Here is a 24,359-nt window from a genome sequence, read left to right on the forward strand (position 1 = left end):
TGTATATTTGGGTTGCTTCCAGTTTCTGGCTATTATAATACAAATAAGGCTGATACAAACATTTATGTATCAATCATTGTGTGGACATATGTTTTCATTTCTCTTGGGAAGACACCTCAGAGTGGGGATTGCTGGATTGTATGATAAGCATAAGTTTAACTTTATAAGAAGTTGCGGCTGGGTGCAGGTGGCTTACACCTGTAATCCCAGCACTTTGGGAGGCCGAGAAGGGCAGATCACTTGAGGTCAGAAGTTCTAGACCAGCCTGACCAACATGGTGAAACCCCGTCTCTGCTAAAAATACAAAAGTTAGCCAGGCATGGTGGTGGGTGCCTGTAATCCCAGCTACTCGGAAAGTCGGTGGGAGAATCGCCTGAACCCGGGAGGCAGAGGTTGCAGTGAGCCGAAATAAATAGCACCACTGTACTCCAGCCTGGGCAACAGAGCAAGATTCTGTCTCAAAAGAAAAAAAAAAGAAGTTGCTGGCTGGGCACAGTGGCTCATGCCTGTAATCCCAGCACTTTAGGACGCCAAGGCAGGAGGATTGGTTGAGCCCAGGAGTTTGAGACCAGCCTGGACAACATAGTGAGACCCCCATCTCTACAAAAAATTTGAAAAATTAGCCAGGTATGGTGGTGTATGCCTGTAGTCCCAACTACTTGGGAGGCTGAGGTGGGAGGATGGCATGAGCCCAGGAGGTTGAGACTGCAGTGAGTTATAATTGTGCTACTGCACTCTAGTCTGGGTGATGGAGTGAGACCCTGTCTCAAAAACACACAAGCAGCAGCAACAACAACAACAACAAAAAGAAGTTGTCAAATGTTTTCTAAAGTGGTTGTACCATTTTGCATTGCCACCAGTAGTGTGGTGCCAGTTCAACTTGGCCCATATCTTTGTCAACACTTAGTATTGTCAGTCTTTTAAATTTTCACCATTGTAGTTGGTAGCACTATACCTTTAAGATTTGATTCCTATTGCTGTCTCTAGTTTGTTGCTTTTAACTGCTGCAAAGTCCTCCATGGGGGAATCCACCACATTCTATCATCCACTCCCCCATTAATAGGTAACCAGGTTTCTTCTAATTTCCACCACAGCAAAATACTGTGTGACAGAGAGCTTATATCTCTGCCTCTTTGTGATGTGCATAATTATTACCTTTGTGTAGACATCCAGAAGTGGAACTACTAGGTCTTAGGATGTACATATACTTAATTCAGCCAAGCAATGCCAAATTAGTTTCTGAAATAACCACACCAATGTACGTTCACACCAGCTGTGCACAAGCGTTCCTGTGTTTCCACATCTCTGCTAATACTTGGGGTTACTTAACTTTGAAATTTTCTTAAATCCATCTAACAAATGTAAAGCAACTGTTATTTGTATTTGTGTTTCTTGGATACCTAATGAGTGTGAGCATATTTTGTATGAGTTTTTTGGGTTTCCTTCTTTATAAATCTGTTCATATCCTTTGCTCATTATTCTTATTTTTTTTTTGCAGGACTTCCTTGCATATTTGGGTCAATATGTCAATCTTAAGTCAATAGTACAGACTGCAAATGTCACCTCTCAAGCTGTTACATGTTGATTTACCTTGTCCATTGTGTCTTTTGATGAACAGAAATCTTTAACTTTGATGTAATGAAATTAAACATTATTTTGCCTTTAGATTTGTCTTTCTGAAGTTTTAAAAAATCCTTCCTCAGGCCAGGCACAGTGGCTCACGCCTGCAATCTCCGCACTTCGGGAGGCCGAGGTGGGCAGATTGCTTGAGCCCAGGAGTTTGAGACCAGACTGGGCAACATGGCGAAACTCTGTCTCTACAAAAAATACAAAAAATAGGTGGGTGTGGTGGCATGCACCTGTAGTCCCAGCTACTTGGCAGGCTGAGAGATGGGAGGATCACTTGAGCCCAGGAAGCTGAGGCTGCAGTGAGCTATGATTGCATCATAGTACTCCAGCCTGGGTGACAGAGTGAGACCCTGTCTCAAAAAAAAAAAAGGGGGGGGGGAGGAGGAGGAGGAAGAAAAGTCCTTCCTCATCCCCAAATCACAAAAATGTTATCTGCCATTATCTTCTTCTTCTTTTTTTTTTTTTTTTTTTTTTTTTTGAGATGGAGTCTCGCTCTGTCCCCCAGGCTGGGGTGCAGTGGCGCGATCTCCACTCACTACAAGCCCCGCCTCCCGGGTTCACGCCATTCTCCTGCCTCAGCCTCCCAAGCAGCTGGGACTACAGGCGCCCGCTACCACGCCCGGCTAATATTTTGTATTTTTAGTAGAGACGGGGTTTCACCGTGTTAGCCGGGATGGTCTCAATCTCCTGACCTCGTGATCCGCCCGCCTCGGCCTCCCAAAGTGCTGGGATTACAGGCGTGAGCCACCGCGCCCGGCCTCTGCCATTATCTTCTATTAACTTTGTAGTTTGACCTTTTGCTTTTAGGTCTTAAAGCCATTTGGTGTTAAGCACCATTGTTATACGTACTTGAGTAATGGGAAAACTGAGGCACACAGAAGGTGAGCAATTTGAAGACTATACAGTTCAACAAGTGACAGAGCTAGTATTCAAACCGAGGCAGCCTGGCCCCCGAAACTGTGTTCCGTAGCTACTGTGTCATGCTGCTTCTCCATTGACCAGGATCGGTGATTCAGAAGTTGCTGTGTGCAGAGCCTTTAAATGCCAATCTTTCACTCTGTCCTCCCAACAGCCCTGAGCAGTAAGGCCTGTTATTACCAGATTAAAGAACTGAGGTTCCCAAAAGATAAAGTGGCAAAACCAGATCTTTCAGACTCCACCCTTTGTGTTTTTGAACACTAAACTATAGTCTCCCCTGAAATAACCAGGAATCACGCAGGAATCATCCTCAACATTCACCCTCACCCCCACAGACACAGTTGATCCTCATTATTCATGAAATTTGTATTTTCAAATTTACCTGCTTGATAAAATCTGTGGGTAGCCCCCAAACCAATACTCTTGGGACTTTTGCGGCTGTTTGCAAATATGCAGAGTGGTGAACAATTTGAATTGCCTGAGGTGCATGCTCCCAGCTGAGGTCGATTAAGGCGATGCTGTCCCTTATTTCAGCTCTCATTCTGTAAACAAGTGTCCTTTTTGTGGTCTAGTTAGTGCCACGTTTTGCACATTTTTGTTGATTTCGCTGTTTAAAATGCCCCCTCAGGACAGTGGTAAAGTGCGTCTAGCATCCTAAGTGCAGGAAGGCTGTGATGTACCTTATGGGAAAACACACAAAGCTGGGTGCAGTGGCTCATGCCTGTAATCCCAATACACTGGGAGGCCAAGGTGGGAGGATCACTTGAGTCCAGGAGTTTGAGACCAGTCTGGGCAAGAGAGTGAGACCCCATCTCTACAAAAATAAAAAAGAAAATTAGCTGGGCATGGTGGTATACGCCTGTAGTCCCAGCAACTCAGGAGCTAAGGCGGAAGGATCACTTGAGCCTACGAGTTCAGAGCTGCACTGAGCTACGATTGCACCACTGTACTCCAGCATGGGCAACAGAGCAAGATCCTGTCTCAAAAAAATAAAATGAATAAAATAAATTTTGAAAAATTTAAAAAGAAAATACACATGTTAGAGAAGCTTCATTCAGGCATGAGTTACATCGCCATCGGCTGTGAGTTCAATGCATATATATTAAGCTGTCTTTAAAGAGAAACACACCTAAAACAAGGTTATATATTGATCAGGTGACAAAAAGATTGTGACCAGAGGCTCGAAGGAACCTATATTTCCCCCCTAGAAGCAATGCTTTAATAGTTGCTAATTCAGTGTTAGAGGTGACTTTATAGAACGTAACTACTGTGAATAATACGATTGATTGTATTGCCGAGTTTCCTCAGTGTGACTGCAAAACGCTCATTCTAATCCATCTTCATCTCTGTTGGCCGAGCCATCATCTTACCCACTGATTACTGCAGTAGGCTTCAGGTTCATCTCCTGGCTTCCAATATTCCCTCCTGGCACCTTGTCTCCACCAGTAACCCAGCAACCAGAGTGATAATCCGATTTCAGATATTCCTCCCCTGTTGACACTCTCCAGGAGCTCCCCCACTACAATGGGAGAAAGACCACCTCCCTGACTACAGCTAAAAAGATTCCGCATATTTGGCTCCAGCCAAATCCTCCAGTCTCACTCCCTACCCAGTCACTCGTTCATCATTACTGTACAGTCATGCTGGCCTTCCCTCAGATCCTGGAATAGGCTAAACTCAAGGACGTTGGCCCAGTGGTTTCCTTTTTCAGAGGTATTTCCCCCATTCTTTGCTAAACCGGCTCCCTTTAACCCTTTGGCCACATGCCACCTTCTCCGAGAAGCCCTTCTTGATCACCCTATTCAAAACAGCCTCCTCCTTTATTCTCTAACACAAATCCTTGCTTATATCCTTCATGGAAATGATTGCATTTGTTATTATCATCACACAGAAATCATCACAATCTGCAGTTATTTAGTTTGTGTAGTTGTTTCTTTTCTTTCTTTTTGAGACAGGGTTTCAGTTTGTCACCCAGGCTAGAATGCAGTGGCGCAATCTTGGCTCACTGCAGCCTCCGCCTCCCGGGTTCAAGTGATTCTCCTGCTTCAGCCTCTGAGTAGCTGGGATTACAGGCGCCTGCCACCACCAGCTAATTTTTGTATTTTTAGTAGAGACGGGGTTTCACCATGTTGGCCAGGCTGGTGTTGACTCCTGACCCCAAGTGATCCGCCCGCCTCAGCTTCCCAAAGTGCTGGGACTACAGGTGTGAGCCTCCATGCCTGGCCATAGTTGTTTGTTTTCTATAAATTCTCAGAGAACAGTTTATTTCCACTTGAGTGTCTAATAAACGGTTCAAGACAAAAGTTCCTCATCTCTGCCCTAAAACATGTTCCTCTCAGTTTCTCGCATTTTTGTAAATGAAAGCTCCATCCTTCCTGTTGCTCAGGCCAAATTGCTGGAGTCATTTTCGACTCTTCTCTTTTTCTCACACTCCCCCATCTGATGTTGGCAGATATGGTCCAACAGTCCCATCAAACAGATCCAGAATCTGACCTCTCGCCTCCTCTACGGCAATCACCTTGGTCCGGGAACCGTCACCTTTTGCCTGGGCTAATGTAGTCCCTTCCTCGCTGGGCCCCCTGAGTCTGTTCCCCATGGAGTAGCCAGAGGAATCCTGTGCACATTGAAATCAGTTCAAGTCCCTCCTCTGCTCAGAGCCCTCTCATAGCTCCTGGCTCCCTCAGAGGAAAACAAAGTCCTCGTCGTGCCCCACAGGACCCAATGCAGTCTGCTCCGTTCATTCTCTGCCCTCACCTCCCACCCTCTCCTCCTTGCTCACCCAGCTCCAGCCACACCAACCTTTTCACTGATCTTCAGACACACCAAACAGGCTCCTGCCTCAGGGCCTTTGCACTAGCTGTATCCCCTGCTCCAGCAGCTGCTCCTCAGATATGTGCTTTGCTCCTTCCCTTCATCCTTTTGGTCTTTCTTTAAATGTTACCATCTCAGTTAGGTCCTCTTCCCTGACCATGCTGTTTAAATTGCAATGCCACCCCTTCCACATATACAACCCTACATTCCCAATTCTTAATCCTTTCTTCTACCTCTTCCTCTTGCTCTCCTTCCCCTTCCCCTTCCCCTTCCCCTTCTCCTTCTTCTTCACAGGGTCTTGCTCTGTCACCCAGGCTTGAGTGTACTGGCACAATCACAGCTCACTGCAGCCTCAAGCTCCTGGGCTCATGCAATCATCCTGCCTCAGCCTTCTGATTAGCTGGGACTACAGACTTGTGCCACCATGTCCAGCTAATTTTTTAAACTTTTTTGTAGAGATGGGATCTTGCTATGTTGTCCAGGCTGGTCTTGAACTCCTGGTGTCAAGCGATCCTCCCACCTTGGCCTCCCAGTGTTGGTATTACAGGCATGAGCTACCACATATGGCCCTTGTTTCATTTCTTGCTATGGCTTACAGCACCACCTGACAGCCTATTTCTTTATTCATTGTTATGGAGACTTCTTGAAAAGAATGTAAGTTCTACAAGGGCAGAAGTTTTTATCTGTTTAACTCATTGGTTATCACTTGTCTCTGCAATAGTGCCTGGCTCTTGATAGGTACAAGTATTTGTTGAGTAAATAAACTATATTTAACAACACCCAGGAGAGTGCTTGCACATAGTCAACACTGAAGAAATGTCTCCTGAGGAAAATAAATCAGTGCAACACTTTTTTTGGACACTCTGCAAATTCGAAGGGCTGTTATTAACATTCTAAAGTAATATTTTATGGGAACCATGCAAATAATAATAGTGATAAATGCTTGACATTTATTCTTGTAATAATGCTACAATTAAAAAAAATTATGAACCCATTTTACAGATGAGAAAGCACAGAGACTGTGAGTTTTATAACTTGTCCAAAGCAAGGATTTGCACTACATTTTAGGGTCATGCACAAAGATGTAACAGCAAGGGACACTGAACAAGGATGTTCATGGAGGGGATACAAGACGGAATATTTGGTAGACAATATAGTTCAGGCAAGAAGACCCTTTGGTATACTGAACCCTATAACTCTAGAGACTAGGGTGCCATTGATTCAGAGAGGGAATGTTGGCAGAGGTGGGGTATTGGAAGAATGTGGGATGCAGGTTGGGTTGGGACATCTGAGATACCCATAACAGTGTGAGAATGAACTATTCTGAGGATCCAATGTTAGCTGTGGTGAGTCACAGAGGTACACAGAATGTTGTCAGGGCAGAAGATTGTGGGCATAAGAGAATATTTTCAGGATGAACTATCATGGGAGTCTAGAGCCTTCTTGAGTGCAAAAAATAGAAGGTCTAGGATACTGGCATTGAATAAATACTTGAAGAGTTAGAGGATGTTGTCAAGGATGGTCCATTTATAGGACATATATTGTTGAGATGGGCTGATGGAAATATTTAAGAATGTGCCACAGACAGAACGTTCAGGTGGTGATCTGGGCTCATGGAAGCCACACTGATGCAGTTGAGAGACCTGGGCCATTGTCTGGGTTGGGACATTCAGGTTGTTGAGATGTTTCAGGGACGCAACATCTGGGAGACTGCAAGCCTGGCAGTGCCTGAATGCTTCTGAAACATGGAATGTTAGCTGGGATTGAGCATTTTTCAGGACATGGATCACTGGTTCAAATGGAACACTGGGAATAAGAAGCAGAGAAGGGCTAAGCAGACCATGTGAGGAAGTCATGGTGATAGGATGGAAGCCGGTACATTTCTCAACTTTTATTGTGGGCCCTTCAACCATTTTTGCTGCTGAGTTTCATATTTTCGGATTGTTTCACGGATCCACAGGACGTATCTTGAGACACGGGTGTAGACACCAGGCCGGTCAGGTTGCCCACATGGGAAGTCTCCCCAGGAGACGATGCCATACAGTGTTCTGTTACAGACCAGGGGGCCCCCAGAGTCACCCTGAGTTGGGGAAAGAAAGAGAGAAAGAGGTGGGTCCTTGCTGGGACTGAACAAGGCAGGGACAGGGAGGTGTGGGGAGAGAGTGAAAGATGGAGAGAGAGACACACAGAGAAGGAGACTCAGAGAGGCAGAGTCAGACACACACAGTGTGAGAGAAAGCAATGAAGACAGTGAGAAACAGACAAGAAGACAAACACAGAGGGACAGACAGCAAGAGACAGAAATAGGGACAGAAAGACAGAGATAGGCCCAGAGAAAGAGAGACACAGAGAAATTTCTGTGTTTTTCTCTGTTCCTCAGTTTCATTAAAATGGTAACAACTTACTTCATACCCATTTTTGTTTCCCTGGTACTAAATCCCACCTTGCACCCCCTGCCCCACACCAGCTGACCCTGCTCCTATTTAAGGCTCATTTGTGTCTCTCACTATTGAGTGAACCCATCCATATCTGGGCAGGGTATGCAACACACGTGTAAGTCTATTTCTCTTCCTGGGCCCAAGGCAGACATCACTAATCGATCAAGGCACATATCATTAATATAGTATCATACTCTTTCTCACTGAATCAAATCTCAACTTCTTTATTGATGAAGGCTATTTTTTGCTCATGTAGTATCCATTTCCTCTTATTTTTTAAAAAATTAAACATTCATTTTTAAATTTTTATTTATTTATTTATTAGAGACAGTGTCTTGCTCTATTTATTTCTTTTTGTTTTAGAGACAGGGTCTTGCTCTATCACCCAGGCTGGAGTGCAGTGGCATGATCATACCTCACTGCAGCCTTGAACTCCTGGGTTCAAATAGTCCTTCTGCCTCAGCCTCCCGAGTAACTAGGACTGCAGTTGTACTCCACCACACCTGGCTAATTTAAAAACTTTTTTTTCTTTTTGTAGAGACAGAGTCTCACTATGTTGCCCAGGCTGGTCTCAAACTCCTGGGCTCAAGTAATCCTCTCACCTCAGCCTCCCAAAGTGCTGGGATTACAGGCATGAACTACTGTACTTGGCCATTTCCCCTTATTTTGGTAACAGCCTCTCCTGATTTTTTCATTTGGGAAACTGCCCTTCTCCACTTCCAATCCATGCAGTTTGTCCCTGCCCCTCTCCAGCACCCACAGTTAACTATGTGACTCAGGCTTGGCCCATCAGAGAATCCCACAGCTCTGGTGGAGTGATGGCTCAAGACACATGACTTAGGTCAGCCTAGTGAGAATCATGCTTAAGACTTTTGTGTGAACTATTGGAAAAGAGAGGTTCTCTTTCTAATAGGGTTGCCTAGAGGGTAGGATGTAAGCTCAAAGCTGCTTGGGCCATCTTGTCATGGGAAGAATCTAACCGAGAATGAAGCCAAAACAGAATAAAGAAGAGCTGAGAGTTAAAAGAAAGACAGAATTCCAAACACACAATTTGCATACCTGGATCCATCTGTGCCTAAAGCCAGACAACCTGGATTTTCAGTTACAAAAGCCTGCATTTTGTTTAAGCCAGTTTGAGTTGGTTTCACTCACAAGTGAAAGAATACCAACCTTTATGCATCTCAACACAGGGATCTGGGCAGCCACTCAGTCAAAGCTGGGGCTTATGATGAATTATTCCTGCCATCCCTGGGTACCCCTTTTTGTCTTGACCTCCTATGTGAGGGGACATTGTATCTTATAAAGATTGGTTCCCCTAAGGCTGGAAACAAAGCTTTTTCCCCAGCATCTGTCACTTCCATTCTGGCTTTCTATCCTGTCCAAGGCACCCACCAGCCTCCCGGCCTCACCTCACAGGAGTCTTTGCCACCCTCTTTTGTGCCGGCACACAACATGTTGTCAGTGATCTTTCCTGGGTAGACTTGACGACACTCCTCATCTGAGCGAAGTTGGATGTTGGCACATTGTAGTGTTTTGGGGTAATTCACTGGGGAGAAGAAAGAGAAGGTCTAAGGTATCCGACCTGGATAGGATATGGGATGAAGGTGAAATAGGCGAGTTGAATGGGTAAAGAGTAGATAGAAAATTGAGATGGGAAGAGAAAGATGGGAGAAGAGATGAGCACCTATCTGGGTAAAGCAACGGAAGTGACAGAAATATGGAGGGACATGGGAGAGAGGGGAAGGGAGAGATGAGGAGAAAAGTGGAGGGAAGGACAAGGAGGGAAGGGACAAGAGAATGGAAGGTTGATAAGGAGAGTGGTGGAGCCAGCGCTGGGGAGAGAAAGTTGGAGAGAGGGAGTTGGAATAGGGAGATGGTCAGAAATAGAGAATTAAAGATGGGAAAAGCAGGAACAGGGATGGGAAGAGTTACGGGAGAGTTGGATAGAATGGTAGGAAGAGAGACAGGGCATGTTGAGGAGAAAGATACAAACATGAGGCTGGGAGAGAGTCAGGGATTGCTAGGGAGATGCAAAGGGCTCTTGTCGGTATATACATCAACTTTATATTCACATATATAATGTATTATACTTACTAAGTAATGATATAGAATTAATTATTAAATTGAATTATTAGACATTTCATTAATAAGCATATTTAATATATTAAACATTTTATAAATTATAGAAATATAAACATTTTATATGTATGATTTATATATTATAAATGATAAAATTCATTTACAGTATATAAACATATAAATGTATACATTTATAAAATACATTTATAATATATAATTTAAATATAGATTATATATTTGTAAAATATACATTATGCAGAAATACATGTTTAAAATACATAATTGATAAATTTTATAATTTATAAAATACATTTAATTTGTATACTTTTTGTATAATATATAATTATATTACTATATAATACATAATATACATCATATAATATATTCATATATTAGATCTATTTATATTTCTATATATTCATGAATTTATATACTCATATTTTTATATATTCATGAATTTATATTTATATAAAGGATACAGCTAACTTTAAATATATATATTTATTTACTTATTTATATTTTTATATATAAAGGAACCTACCTCAGACCTTCCCTCCCATCTCTGCCCCTGTTTCCCCAGCCACTCCTATGGGGCCTCAGGCCACCTGTGTGGGTGCATACCCTGGGGGCTGGTGGTGGTGCCCCAGCCAGACACCCGACAGGTGGTGCCAGGGGTTAGGCGGTTGTTGTGGGAAAGGGGCAGGGTTTGGATGTAGCCTGTGAGCTGGACCAGGGACTGCAGCTCCAGAAGCATGATGTCATGGTCGTGGTTCAGGTGGGTGGGGCTTCTCCGGTATTCAGGGTGGGGGATAGAGTGGACAACTTCCCTCACCTGCTCACCAGCTTCCACACGCCCTAGGGCGTGCTTGCCTAGGTAAACTTTGAGCCCCCTGTGGGTGCAGAAAGAAGGTGGTTAGGAAAGAAGATGAGCCCATTTCCATCCCCATCCCAGCCGCAACCTCTTCCCATCCCCAACCTAACTTCTTCTCCATCCTACCTTCCTCATCTCCAAATACATCTCCCCCATCCTCAACTTCAATCCCATCCAAATCCCCTACTTTGATTCTATTCCCATACCCAATCCCCATATCTCAACCCCAAACCTCATTCTCACTCCCATGTCCATCCCCAATCCTAACTCCAACTCCATCCTCAAATCCAACTCTACCCCATCCACAATCCCAGTCCCATTCTCATCCCTACCCCATGCTCCCCCGGCCCCCACATACTCCTTTAGACAGTGTGCGGCAGTGAGGACCCATTTGGGGTGGACCAGGACTCCCCCACAGAGTAGCCGCCCTTGCACTAGTAGGGCAGCCTGCCAGGGCTGAGAGTGGGGGAAGCAGGTGTAGCCACCTGGGAGAAACCCACTGGTCCCACTGGTGTTGAGAACCTTGGAAGACTCCTGGGAGACACCTGGTAAAGAAGAGAGATTGTTAGAAAACTGGGATCCAGGGGGCAGAGGAGCCCTGGAGTTGTGGTTTCTGGGTTTGGGGTAAGGGACAGATTATTGCCCTGGGTGACCAGGAACTGAAGATGAATTTGCCGACCTGTGGCAGTTGCTATTCTTGACCAAGTGGAGATGAATTAGGGCAAAGAGGTGACATTCTTTTCCCAGGAAGTACCAAATCCTCCACTGGGGGTTAACAGAAGAGTTCACAAAATGAGGATGTTGCTGATAGGTAAGCAGGAGCCTGACTTTCTCTCCACATGCATTTTTTATATCATTCTACCAGAAGATGGATTTCAGGAGGTAGAAGTGAGACTGACCTACACATCCACCTAGGCAATATCTATCCATCAATCTATCCAATCATCCATCCCCCATTCATCCTATTGATTTGTCCATCCATCTACTCATCCATCTATCCATTCATCCATTTAGGTAGTCATCTAACCATCTATCCATCCATCCATCCAACCATCCATCCACTCATCTGTCCATCCATCCATCCATCCAACCATCCATCCACTCATCTGTCCCTCCATCCACTGGTCCATTTATTCATCCATCCATCCATCCATCCATCCATCCATCCATCCATCCATCCAATCCAACCATCCATCCATCCATCTATCCATATATCCATCCATGCATCCATCCAATCATCTTTCCACCCATCTCTCTATCCTTTCACTGCATATATACTGGTTGCCTCCATGGCTTTAAATACCAGCTATAGGCTAATCATCTCCAGCCCTGAACTCTTCTTTAAGCTCAAAACTCAAACACTGTTGATTTGGATGCCTTACAGGCATCTTAAGCTTTGTATTCCCAACTTGATTCTTCTCAATCAAAACTGTTCGCTCCAGTATTTCCCACCTCAGTGCTCAGCCCCAAACCTGGGAGTCATCTTTGCTTCTCCTCTTTCCTTCATCACTCACAACCAGTTCCTATTGGTTTTATCTCCCAAATATCCAGTTATCTCCACACTTCTGCCACCATCTTGGTCCATGCCCCATCTTCTGTAGCCCAAATGACTACAACATTAACCTAAATCCTTCCACTTTTACATCACTCCGATCCAGTCTTCTCAAAGTAGGCTGAGGACTCTTCAAACAGAGAAAGTCAGATGTTGTTCCCAGGCTCAACTTTCTTTAAAATAAAATCCAAAAAGCCTTCCCAAGGTGTGCAGGACTCTGTGCTGTCTGGCCCTTGCCAGCCTCTTTGACCCCATCTCCAACCTCTTTCTTCTGACTTCCTCTAGTCCAGCCTCATGGGCCTGTTCTTCAAACACACCAGGCATTTAAAGAAAAAAAGAATTTAAATCATCTTGGATGCCCCCATACTAGACATTTTATACTTGCTATTCCCTCTCTCTGCACAGTCCTTTCTCCAGACCTATGTTGTTTAATATGGTAGCCACTAGCTACATGTGGCTATTTAAATTTAAACTAATTAAAATGAAGTAAAACTAAATTAAAAATTCAGTTCTTAAGTCACACCAGCCATATTTCAAATGTTCAATAGCCTGAAGGGGCTAGTGGATAATTGGACAGCACAGATATAGGATATTTCGTATATACATATATGGAATATTCTACTGGATGACCCTCAGAATTTAGAGGTTGTATGTCTGGGTCCTTCTTAATTCTGAGAGGTCAGCTCAAATGTCTCCTCTTCAGAGAGGCCTTCCCTGACCACCTGGTCTAATGTTGACTCTCCTGGTCCCGACTCCTCCCCCATTACATTCTTCCAGTTGGTTTTCATCAGAACAATGATTGCTATTCATTTCTCTTCACATTTGTATATATTCGTTTTTAAAAATCTCTCCACTTTGACTGTAAGCTCCATTGACAACAGGCACCTTAACTGCTTTATTCGGTACCATATTCCCAGGACCTAACACAGTGCCTGGCACACAATGGGGGCTCAGTAAATAAATGCTGTGTGTGCCAGGCACTGTGTCTGGCATTGAAAGCACAGCAGGGGTCCGTGGGACAGGGAGAATCCAATCCTGAACATGCATGCCATTTTGTGACTGTGTGACCTTATGCAAATCACCAGCCTCAGTTTCCCCAGCTGTCAAGTAGAAAAAGTAATAGTTCATCTCTCATTGCGCAGTTGAAGAATTCAAGATGATCCTGCATTTCAAACCGTGCAGCACAGCAGGTGGCACGGAGAGCACTCAGTCAGTGGGAAATGTTATTATTAATTATTAGCTACGACAGGAGGTCCCTTTGCCTCCCTAGCTAGTTTCCCCAACTACAGGGCAAGCAGTGGGATTAGCCCAGTGGTTTGCAGTTAGGGACAGAAGTTATCGGTGAGCACAGGATCATTTTAGATGGTAGAGAGATGAGATTTAAGTAACATTAAATCGCACACTCAGACGCTGAACCAGCATCCAGTTCTCTTTTAAACCTGATTTTGTCAAGGATAAAGTCTCAGGATGGTGCTAATATGGTTTTAACACCTCCCTAATCCTCACTGAGCTCACTTTTCAAAGCCAGGAGGACACAGAAGCCTCATCAGGCCACCTAACATTTATTACACTGAACCATCTGCAAAAGTTGTTTTAGGAAGGTCAAAAAGGGTCAAGTATCAGCAATTTCAGGTGGTCCAACCCAATAAACATATTATTTTCTTTTCATTGTGCAGGATTTATTTCCTTCCTTACCTTCTATTTATGACAAAGAATTCTATTCTCTATTCAGGACAGTAATATAAACTTGAACATGCTTTTGTTTGAGTGAAAAAAAAGAAAAAAAGCTAACTTTAAGCAAATGATTAGGTCAAAAGTTATAAAAATGGTTTTCAGAGCCTCAAGTCCAGGATATGGACAGGGAAAACAACCTCGATTAGGATTCTGACTCAGGCATCGCCGGTGTCATTGGAGCAGGAGCCTTCTGTCTTTGAGTCCTAGGTTTCTCTGCCATGAAATTGGAGTAATTACAATGCACCTACCTCGCCAGGTTGTTGAGGACTCCACAAGGTGTAGCGTGTGGGTCTCCTAGCCTAGGGTGTGGCACTCAGGAGTGGCACGGGCATGAATCCAGGGAGTGTCGCCAGAGGAGAAAAGCCACCCCACCTTCAGGCCAAGGATGGTGCCAGGTGCCAGGCACCCACAGATCCCTCCTTTTTCAGGTCTTGGCTCAAGGGTCAAGCCCTTTGGGAAGGCCTCCGGTCGGGAAGCCGCCATTACATCTCTAGGCCCCTGGCTTGGCTCCTTGAAGTCTTCACCTCATGTCAAGATAATTATTAACTAATTATTTGGATAATTGTTTGAATAACATCTGCGTCTGTCCCCGCTACACTCCAGGTGCTGAGAGCAGGGACTGTGTCTCTGCTTGTACAGCACCCAGCACAGTGGCCGGTGTTTAATAGCTGTTTGTTGAATGAATAAATGATTCATGAATGGGGTTTCCAGAGAACCTGCCTACAACGGCAGGGAAAGATGGGAAAGATCCATAAGGATCTTAAGGACTACCAATTTGGGGTGAGGTCACATAGGTTTGGGGTCAACCCAAGGATTAAAATAACAATCTAGAAGGTTCTGGAAGGGGCTGAGTATGAAGACAGAATACTAGAGGCCCCGCGGGCTCGGTGGCTCATGCCTGTAATCCTGGCACTTTGGGAGGCTGACGCGGGCTACTTGAAGTTAGAAGTTCGAGACCAGCCTGACCAACATGGCGAAACCCCGTCTCTGCTGAAAATACAAAAATTAGTTGGGCGTGGTGGCGGGCGCCTGTAATCCCAGCTACTCGGGAGGCTGAGGCAGGAGAATCGCTTCAACCCGGGAGGCGGAGGTTTCAGTAAGCCAAGATCGTGCCACTGCCTTCCAGCCTGGGCGACAGAGCAAGGTTCCATCTCAAAAAAAAAAAAAAAAAAAAAAAAAAAAAGGAATACTACTAATAAAATAATAACGGCTAAGTGGCTAACTTTCAAGTCCCTTCTACCTGCGACAGACTGAAGGCTCGACGCATTACCTCGTTTCAATATTCACAGTGACCTTCTCTGGTAAGCACTTATAGATTAAGCCCATTTTCCAGATGAAAACAATTTAGGCACAAAGCAGCTGCTAGGCTACTGGCTCAAAGCGGCAGCGTCAGGACGCGAACCCATGTCTTTCAGCTTTCCAGAGAGGACAGGAAGCCTTGAACGCGGGAGGGGCTGCTGCGAGGGTATTTTGGGAGGTGAGGGGTCTGGGGTCGGAGGGCCAACCTCAGCCGGGAAACCAGGTCACCCAGGGACAAGCAGGAAGAGCTCTGAGCTGTCCCCACTGGACCCGGCCCCGAGTGGGCGGGGGGCGGAGCTCGCGGCTCCCACGCCCCCTCCCCCTCCGGCCTGACCCCTCCTACCATTGTCCCGAATGGCCGCCGCGCCTCCACCCCCGCGCATTCTTACCTCCTGACAAGCCCAAGGTCAGGGAGGCGATCACTAGGGCCAGGGGCCACATGGCTCCGGGATCGGGAGGGGAGGGCAGGGCGGGCGGGGCCTGAGGAGAAGGTGAAGGGGGTGTTGAGGGCGTGCCCGGAACCTCCGCGTCTGAAACCTCTCTGCTCCTGAATGTCTCCTCGCCTCATTCACTCTTGACAGCCCTGACCCTGGAATCTGCCCCCCACCTCCAATTCCATCCTTGGTGGGGGTGCGGTGGCGAGGTGGGAGGAACAGTGTGCAACCTCCTGGGGCTCCGGCGTGCAGCCCCTCACCCCAGGAAGCCGTCCCTCCTCCCCTGCCCTCTGGCGAGCTGGGTGGTCGGTGCACTCTCGCCCTTTTCCTCCAGAGTCTGCCTTCCATTCTACCCCTCTGGGCCTGTCCACACGCTTGGTATTAGCCCAAGTTCTTATCTGTCCGCGCCCTTCGCCTCTCTCCGTCTCTGCAGGTTTCTCTCTAGATCTGAGACTCTAGCTTCACTCTCCCTCTCCCTGACTCAGCTGCCCTTCTGCTTTCCCCATCCTTCCTATCCCCTCTTCTCTCCCCTTCCTGCCCTCCTCCGCTCCCCGCCCCCGCCCCAGGCAGACCCTACCTGAGTGAGGGGCCCGCGAGGAGCGTCAGCCGCCAGCTGTCTAGAACTTCAGCCCCGAACCATGGCTTTTAACCCCTGAACTCCCTCCCCCAGCTCACTCAGCATTTCCTGGTCCCTGGCCTCCCCCTCTCCACCCCCAGTGGCTCAGCGGGATGTCTCCAGGCACCCCCGACCTGGGCTTGGCCCTCTGCTTGGGGCGGAGCTTCCAGGACGTGCTGGGACCTAGGTCTGACCCCGCCCAAGGCAGAGTTGAACCCACTGTGAACTTTCAGGCCTCAGGACCCAAAAAAGGGTAAGGGGAAAGCCCATTTCCTTCCCCCTGCCCCGCTGAGTTCCATGCCCATCCCTAACTTCAACCCATTCTGCACCCAGTTTTTTAACCTCTTCTCCAACCCCATGCATAATTCTTAATAGGCAGTCAGCCCCCAGATGGCCGTGTTCTATCAGATTCCCACCTCCCTATCCATCCCTAACCATACCAAGTACTCCAGCCTGTTCCTCAACCCCAGTCCCATCTCCAACCTCATCTCAGGTTTAGCTCTCAACACATCCAGGTTCCAATTCCCAGTCTCATCTCAACCCTTTTTCTTTTGAAAGACACAAGGACACGCACAATTATCCCATCATCCTGCCTCCCTGCTCCCGCCAACCACCGGACACAAGAAGGAAATCATCAGCTGGGTGGATAGAAAATCAACTCCCACGGACTTGGATGGGGGCAGAGATGGGACCTGAGAAAGCAACATTTTCCAGAAATGGCCTTTTAGGAGCAGGGCCAGAGGGGGTGAGGGAGTCCACGGGGACCTAGGTGGAGAGGAAAAAGCAGGAGTCGGAAAGCTTTGAAGACGTGGATTGGGGGTGGGGGAGAGGAAGGAGGAAGGGGTGGTGTTTTGGGAATGAGTAGGTGTCTCCAGGAACTATGACTGGGTGGAGCCCTGAGTTAATCCTAGGGGGTGGAGGGGACAGGATTAGGGATTAAGGACTGAGGTGGGGTCAGAATTTGGAAGAAAGCCAGGGACGTGGACCAGATGAAGTTTGGAAAGAGTGAGAGAGCGGAGGTGTCACAATGAGGATAAAGAATAGAGATGGATGGGGCGAGGGCTCACGTGGAAACTTGTACAGTCCTTATTGATGGAGTTCAGATTTGGATGTGGAGATCAAATCTAGTGTCAAAGGGTAACTTTTAAAACATGGTCTTACCATGACTCTCTGACATATATGAAATGAACATATGTCAAAGATTGTATCTTGACTCATTAATAAATGGCAGAGCCAGTAAGATGTTACAAAGAGCCATATGCACAGAGACAACGAGGAATGCTGAAATGAATTTACAAATAGATGCAAAACTGGCTATTCCACACTGGGAGGAGGAGGGAAATCCATTGTACTTCCACCTGGCAAAATTCATTTAAACATTTCTGGACAAGAATTATTTGCATTGCTCTCAGATACCTACAATTTAGAGTCATAAAGTGGCTCAAAGACAGGAAAGGGTACAGAGACCTCATAAAATCAGATAACCCATCTAACTTTGCATTGGCGACACCTCAGTGTCCAATGTTGGGTCCATTTCAAAGTATTTTGCTAAGAAGAAAAATATGGCTTAATATAGGAAATCAGTAGAGTCTATGGTTAAGGATGGGCCTGATGACAACATTAGGAATGCAATGAGTTTGGGGAGGTGAATGAAAATTGGATGAGGATGGGTATAGAGTTGGAGGTGGTAGTTGAGCTGGTTTTGGGATAGGATTAGATTGTAAGATGGGAGGTATCTAGGGATAAGTTGGTGTTGGGGTACTGTTGGGTTGGGGCTGAAGATGGAACCAAGATTGAGGTTTTGGATGGGGAAATGTTAAGATGTGGTTGAGCTGGGGTAGTGGGTTGACATGGGTGATGAGGACTGGCCATGAGGTTGAGTGTCTATGATGCAGTAGGTTTTGGTGGGGGTGAGCTGGGTCATACCCCACCTCTCAAGGTGTCTTTCTCCACCCTGGACTTCTCCCACCTCACATGGCGGGGTCTGAGTTCACTTTTTGAGTGGAATTGTGTTCAGGTGGTGTGGCTGGAGGTAGGATGCCAGGTTAAGTGCGACAACCAGCTTATGTGGGAAATCGGGGTACTTGTACTCTCCTGTGACCTGGGTCCATGCTTCCAGAGAAGCCTTTCTCACTTGGGAAAAGCTGGAGCCTGGAGTGAGGGTGGTTGGCCTTGTTATTTGCTGAGGGGTGAGTGCCAGGTCAAATTGATGTTAGGGGTTATGACTGGCCAAACGCGGGTTGGGTAGCTCTGGTTGAAGTGAGGTCATGGACCCACTGAGGGCTGGGCACCTTCCACCCCCTCACTTGATGAACAAGCCCACGGCTGAAAGTCACACACAAACTGGACCAAATCCAAGTGCGCTTCTGTCACAGGTGCAGGTCTTTCCTCCACCACAGAGAACCGGGCTGGAGAAAGAAGAAGAAAGGACCCGAAAAAGAGATGGTGTTCCTAGTGGTTCTGACCTCAGACTCTGGAGCTAGACTGCCTGAGTTCAGGTGATGTGACTGCTCTGTGCCTCAGCATCCCCATTTGTAAAATGGCACAATCAATAGCACTTGCCTTATGGAGAAGGGTTAACTGGATTAATACCCAAAAATGCTTCGAAGAGAGTGTGGCATGGACCAAGGGCCACAATGCTCCTGTTAAATAAGTAAAGCTTAAGATGGAGGCATCTGACGGTTCCAGGAGGCCCCTCCCTATCTTGGCTTCAAAATGGGATTCTTTGTCAAGCAGGAACTGGAACTTCTGGTTGGAAATGCTAGCTGGGATGAGAAAGTAGGCCCCACACCCAGGCCCAGAGGAGGGGCCCCAACGCAAACATGAAGGGAGGGGAAGACTGAGAGATACAAAGGGCTAAATACACAGAGACAGAAAGATGGGGCAGGTGGGAGAGGACAGAAAATTCAGAGAAGGACAGAGGCACAGAGGTAGAAAGAGAGAGATGCCCAGTGAGAAGCAGACTCTTGGTGAGAAAGAGGCACAGAGAGTTGAGAAACATGGATTCTTCTTTAGAGCTGGATCCGTGTTATTCAGGATGTGGCTCCAGTCATCATGCATCCCGGGCAGCAATAACACATCGCTTTCATCCATCAGAATAGCAAAAATTAGAAAGGTCGGTCTTGCCACCTACCTGCGTGCCCACATCCTCTGTCTCCTCTCCCATTTCTCTAGATGAACAGTCTGCACCTGCAGCTAAGATAGACGCCTCCACTGGTGCTGGTATCCTGTCCTCTCTTGCCTTCTGGAGGGCATTGCTCCAGCCAGCAGTTCTCTGTTCTCTTTCCTGCAACATGTTTTCCTTCTTCTCCAAGGAGCAGCCCCATTAGCATGCAAATATACTACAGTTTCTCCCATCTCTCGTTAAAATTTGAAAACCAACCAACAAAAATTTCTCCCCACTCTCATGTTCTCCTTCAGCTCCTGGCCCATTTTCTGCTCTGTACAACTGCAATCCTTCCCTAAAAAGTTGGCTAAGCTCACTGCCTGCAATTCCTGTCCTCCCGTCCTCCCTGGAGCCCACACTATGAAGGCTTTCTCTCCCATTGCTGTACCAACCATGCCCCTGTTTAGGGCAACAGTGACCTCCACGGTACTGAATCCAAGGGCCGTCTCTTCAGGTTCATCTTACTGGAGTTATCAGCAGCGTTTAACAAGTGGACTACTCCCTGTTTCTTTCCTTGGCTTCTGGGACACTATGCTCTCCTGGTTTTCCTCATCACTCACTGGTTGATTCTCATCCGTGTCTGGAGGTGGTTTCTTCCTGTCTCCCCAGTCTCTACATGGTGGAGCACCTCAGGCTTCGGTCCTTGGCCTTCTTCTCTCCTCTGTCTATATTCACTCCCTCGGTGATCTCATCTGGTCTCGTGGCTTTAAATACCATCTACATGCTGACGACTCCCAAATTTATGTCTCCAGCCAGGTCTGACTCTCAAACTCTCCACTTAACATCCAGCTGCCTACTCAACATCTCCATGTTCAAAACCAACTTCTGTTCTCTGCCCTTCCCGTGTTCCAAACATACTTCTCTTGTGGGTCTTGGGCTTCTCAGTGGATGTTCACACCATCCTTTTCATTACCTGGTCAATACTTCAGTCTCACCGTCGAATCCCTTTTCTCACACCATACATACATTTTGTTACCAAATTCCATCAGTTCTATCTTCAGGGTGGATCCAGAATCTGACTGTTTCTTACCACATTCCATCTTTGCTACCCTGGTCCCACTCAGCCTGCATCATCTCTCACCTGGATTACTGCAAGTTTCCTATCTGGTCTCTTTGCTTCTGTCCTTGTCCTCCTACACTCTAATTTTAATGCAGCTACCAGAGTGACCTTTTAGAATGTAAGTCAGAGCAGGTCACTTTTCTCAAAACCCTGCAGTAGCATCCACTGCACTCCAAGTAAAAGTGGCATTTCCTTATGGTTGGCATATAAGGCCCAAGACCAACTGGTCTCTGATCCTCCTCTGATGTCATCTACCATCTTCTCTTCTCTTGTCCCTCTAATGCTGGGCATGCTTCCATCTCAGGGCTTTTGTGCCTGAAACCCTCTTCCCCCAGATGTCTGCATGGTCCCCTGTATTCTTGCCATCTTCATCATGAAGGCCCTCTTGACCACTGTTCTTGGGAGTCTCCAGGACAGTTTCAGTGATTCACTAGAAGGACTCATAAAACTCAGAAAAGTTGTTACAGTTTTGGTTTCTTACAGTGAAAGGACACAGATTAAAATGAGCAAAGAAAAAAGGTGCATCAGGCAGAGTCTGGGAGAGACCAGGCATGAGCCTCCACCTGTCTTCTCCCAGTGGAGTTTGTGGACAGTGCATAATTCCCCCAGCAATAATGTATGACAACACGCTGGAGCATCGCCAGCCAGGGAAGCTCACCCAAGCCTTGGTGTCCAGGGTTTATATTGGGGTTAGTCATATCGACGTGACTGCCTGTTTGTGTGGCTGACCTTAGCTCCAGATCCCCTAGAGGTCAAATTGATACAACATGTCCCTAGGTCCCCACCATAAGTCACATTGTTATAGATTATCTGGCATGGCTCAAGCCCCAGAGAGACAAAGACACTGTTACTTAGCAAGATATTCCAAGAGCATAGAGGATATCTCCCAGAAGCCAGGCAAGGGCCAAAAGTTTCACTGTAGTGTGCAGGGTTTGGACAGTCCAAGCCTGCTGGGTTGTACAACCACCCAACATAAAATTGCAACTCTCCTCTGACATTCTCTATCCTGTTACTCTGCTTTATTTTCTTCTATGGCATTTATTCCCATCTGTCAGACGTAATGTTTTAGTTATTCATTTGTTTCTGTCTGCCTCCCCTCTAGAATGTGAACTCCCTGAGGAAAGAATTGTTCAAATATTTTGCTCCTAGAACAATACCTGGTACACAATCAGATTTCATGAATATTTGCTGAATAAATAAATGAACTATGGGCATTAAATATTTACTGAATGAATAAATATGTGTTACAGGCTGAGAAAATGGGGGTCGTGACCAACTCAGTTTACCACTCGAGGCTATATGAGCAAACAGAAAACTGTTCTCATGAAAGCAGGATGTTGGAAAACTGACAACTGCATCTGCCACCAGAAAAGGTGCTGAGGGCAGTCACGCCTCAAGCACAGTGTTCCTTGTGATTATCCGAAAGAACATCTGAAGCCTGTTGTACAAAGAAAACAATTATATGTACCTGTGATTAATCAAGCAGCTGATCAACCGTTACCTCTCCCTCCCTGCTCTTTCTACCTAATATAAATGAAGGGCTGTGGAAGCTCAAGGCTGCCCTTGCTCACCAGAAGCAAGGAGCTCCCTGACACATTCTTTCAAAACAGATCTCTTGTCTTTATTTCTGCATTCGTCCCCCTTCATTCACTTCCGTAGGAACCGTCAGTGACAAATATGGATATTGTTGAAGGTGTGGAGAGGGAAGAAACCTAATTTTTTTTTTTTTTTTTTTTGAGATGGAGTCTCTCTCTCTGTCACCCAGGCTGGAGTGCAGTGGCACGATCTTGGCTCACTGCAACCTCAGCCTCCCGGGTTCAAGCAATTCTCCTGCCTCAGCCTCCTGAGTAGCTGGGACTACAGGCACCCACCACCACACCCAGCTAATTTTTTGTATTTTTAGTAGAGACGGGGTTTCACTGTGTTAGCCAGGATGGTCTCGGTCTCCTGACCTCATGATCTGCCCGCCTTGGCCTCCCAAAGTGCTGTGATTACAGGCGTGAGCCACCGCACCTGGTCGAACCCTTCTTTGTTAGACAAAAACTTGCCAGTATTCGGTGAAATTGATTAAGAATAGGCCTTTAGGCCCCTTGGTCTCACTCCTGTGTGAATGGTCAAGAGGAGTCTTGTATAGATACATAAGTGGCACACTCAAAGTGAAGGGAACCTAGGTGTCCATCACTGAAGGACTGGGTTACTAAACATGGTGGATGTATACTATGCAGCGGCACTTCTCAAATCCTAACATGCACTGAGTGCCCTGGCAATCTTGTTATATATAATGCAGATTCCGATTCAGTTGGTCTGGGTGAGACCTAAGACTCCAGTTCTAATAAGTGATTCAGAATGCTATTTTCTGCACCACGCTATGTGAAGCAAGGGTAAAAACCAGAGTAGTGCTGTTCAATGGGACTTCCAGTGATGATGGAAATAATTCTATCTATAATATATCTGTGCTGTCAATATGGCAGCCGCTAGCCACGTACGGTTATTGAAATGTTGTGAATATGACTAAGGAATGGAATTTTAAGGTGCATCTAATTTTAATTAATTTTAATCAAAAATTAAATGGCCACACCAGTTGTGGCTAATGGCTACCATATTGGACAACATATGTCTAGAAGACTCTGGGGCAGTTAGAAGCAGTGAACTAGATGAGCAAATAGTGATGCAGATAGATTGTTACAAGATTATTTGACGAAATCAGATGACGTATTTAATAATACAACCTGACTCCTCACCTACACTTACCTTCCTTCACACACTAATTGAATGTAAAATACTGTTGATTATATTGCACTTTATTTTGTAGACCACTCAGAAAGAAAAAGAAGTTGTCAATTAAATTATGAGGTGTAAGACATCATGCTGAATTAAGATGTAAGATGCTTCCTAATTTCAGAGATATGAAAAATATGAAAAGAATGTGTCTTTAAATCAATAAAATATAATGTTCAACCACCATAGCTGGAACTTTGAGTTGCAAATAAAATTAAAGTAGTCTTTAAACTATTTTTATTTAGCTTTATAGAAGGATGCAGGGTGAGAATTATAGCATGAGTTATATCATGTCACTGGGTGCCCAAATCTACCCAAGTACACAACTTCTTTTCTCTCCTTTTCCCTATAGGGCTTGTATGGCTGCTAAGTATTAAATCCACAGTGTATGTTTATCACCTTGACACAGAAGGTGCAACCTCCACAAACTGAGACAAGGACACCATAAGAAAAGAAAATTATAGGCCAGTATCTCTGATGCATATAGATGCAAAAATCCTCAACAAAACACTAGCAAACTAAATTCAGTAGCATATTAAAAACATCATACACCATGATCAAGTGGGATTTATCCCTGGGATATAAGGACGGTTCAACATGCACAAATCACTAAGCATGATATACCTCAACAGAATGAAGGATAAAAATTATATGATCATCTTAATAGGTACAGAAAAATCATTTTGCAAAATACAATATCGTTTCACGATAAAGACAGTCAACAAATTAGGTATAGAGAGAATGTACCTCACACAATAGAGGCCATATATGACAAGTCCACAGCTAACATCATACCCAATGGTGAAAACTTGAAAGCTTTTCCTCTAAGATCAGGAAAAAGACAAGGATGCCCACTCTAGCCATTTCTATTCAACATTAGCACTAGAAGTCCTAGCCATAGTAATTAGGCATGAAAAAGAATAAAAGACATTCAGATCAGAAAGAAAGAAGTAAAATTGTCTCTGTTTGCAGAT

General features: G+C 45.7%; 1 protein-coding gene across 1 annotated transcript; it reads right to left on the reverse strand.

Annotated features, from left to right (window-relative positions):
* Window positions 1-6,288: 6,288 nt before the first annotated feature.
* KLK13 (kallikrein related peptidase 13) lies at window positions 6,289-16,344 on the reverse strand. Its single transcript, XM_008966189.4, has 5 exons — window positions 15,721-16,344; window positions 11,105-11,291; window positions 10,497-10,765; window positions 9,206-9,342; window positions 6,289-7,438 (listed from the first exon to the last, which is right to left on the reverse strand). Exons 1-5 carry the CDS (start codon window positions 15,770-15,772, stop codon window positions 7,250-7,252), a joined length of 834 nt encoding a protein of 277 aa, XP_008964437.3. The 5' UTR covers window positions 15,773-16,344; the 3' UTR covers window positions 6,289-7,249.
* Between the last annotated feature and the right edge of the window lie 8,015 nt (window positions 16,345-24,359).

The sequence above is a fragment of the Pan paniscus genome, chromosome 20 (assembly GCF_029289425.2).
Source record: "Pan paniscus chromosome 20, NHGRI_mPanPan1-v2.0_pri, whole genome shotgun sequence".
NCBI lineage: Eukaryota > Metazoa > Chordata > Mammalia > Primates > Hominidae > Pan > Pan paniscus.

Bases quoted from the DNA above. Each gene is read 5' to 3' on its own strand.
- KLK13 (XM_008966189.4), bottom strand. From the start codon at position 15,772: ATGTGGCCCCTGGCCCTAGTGATCGCCTCCCTGACCTTGGGCTTGTCA. The intron at 10,766-11,104 runs GTATGTGGGGGC...CTGCACCCACAG, and splicing joins GCCGCACACTGTCTAAAGGA to GGGGCTCAAAGTTTACCTAG. The intron at 7,439-9,205 runs GTGAGGCCGGGA...TCCCCAACTCAG, and splicing joins GTGGCAAAGACTCCTGTGAG to GGTGACTCTGGGGGCCCCCT.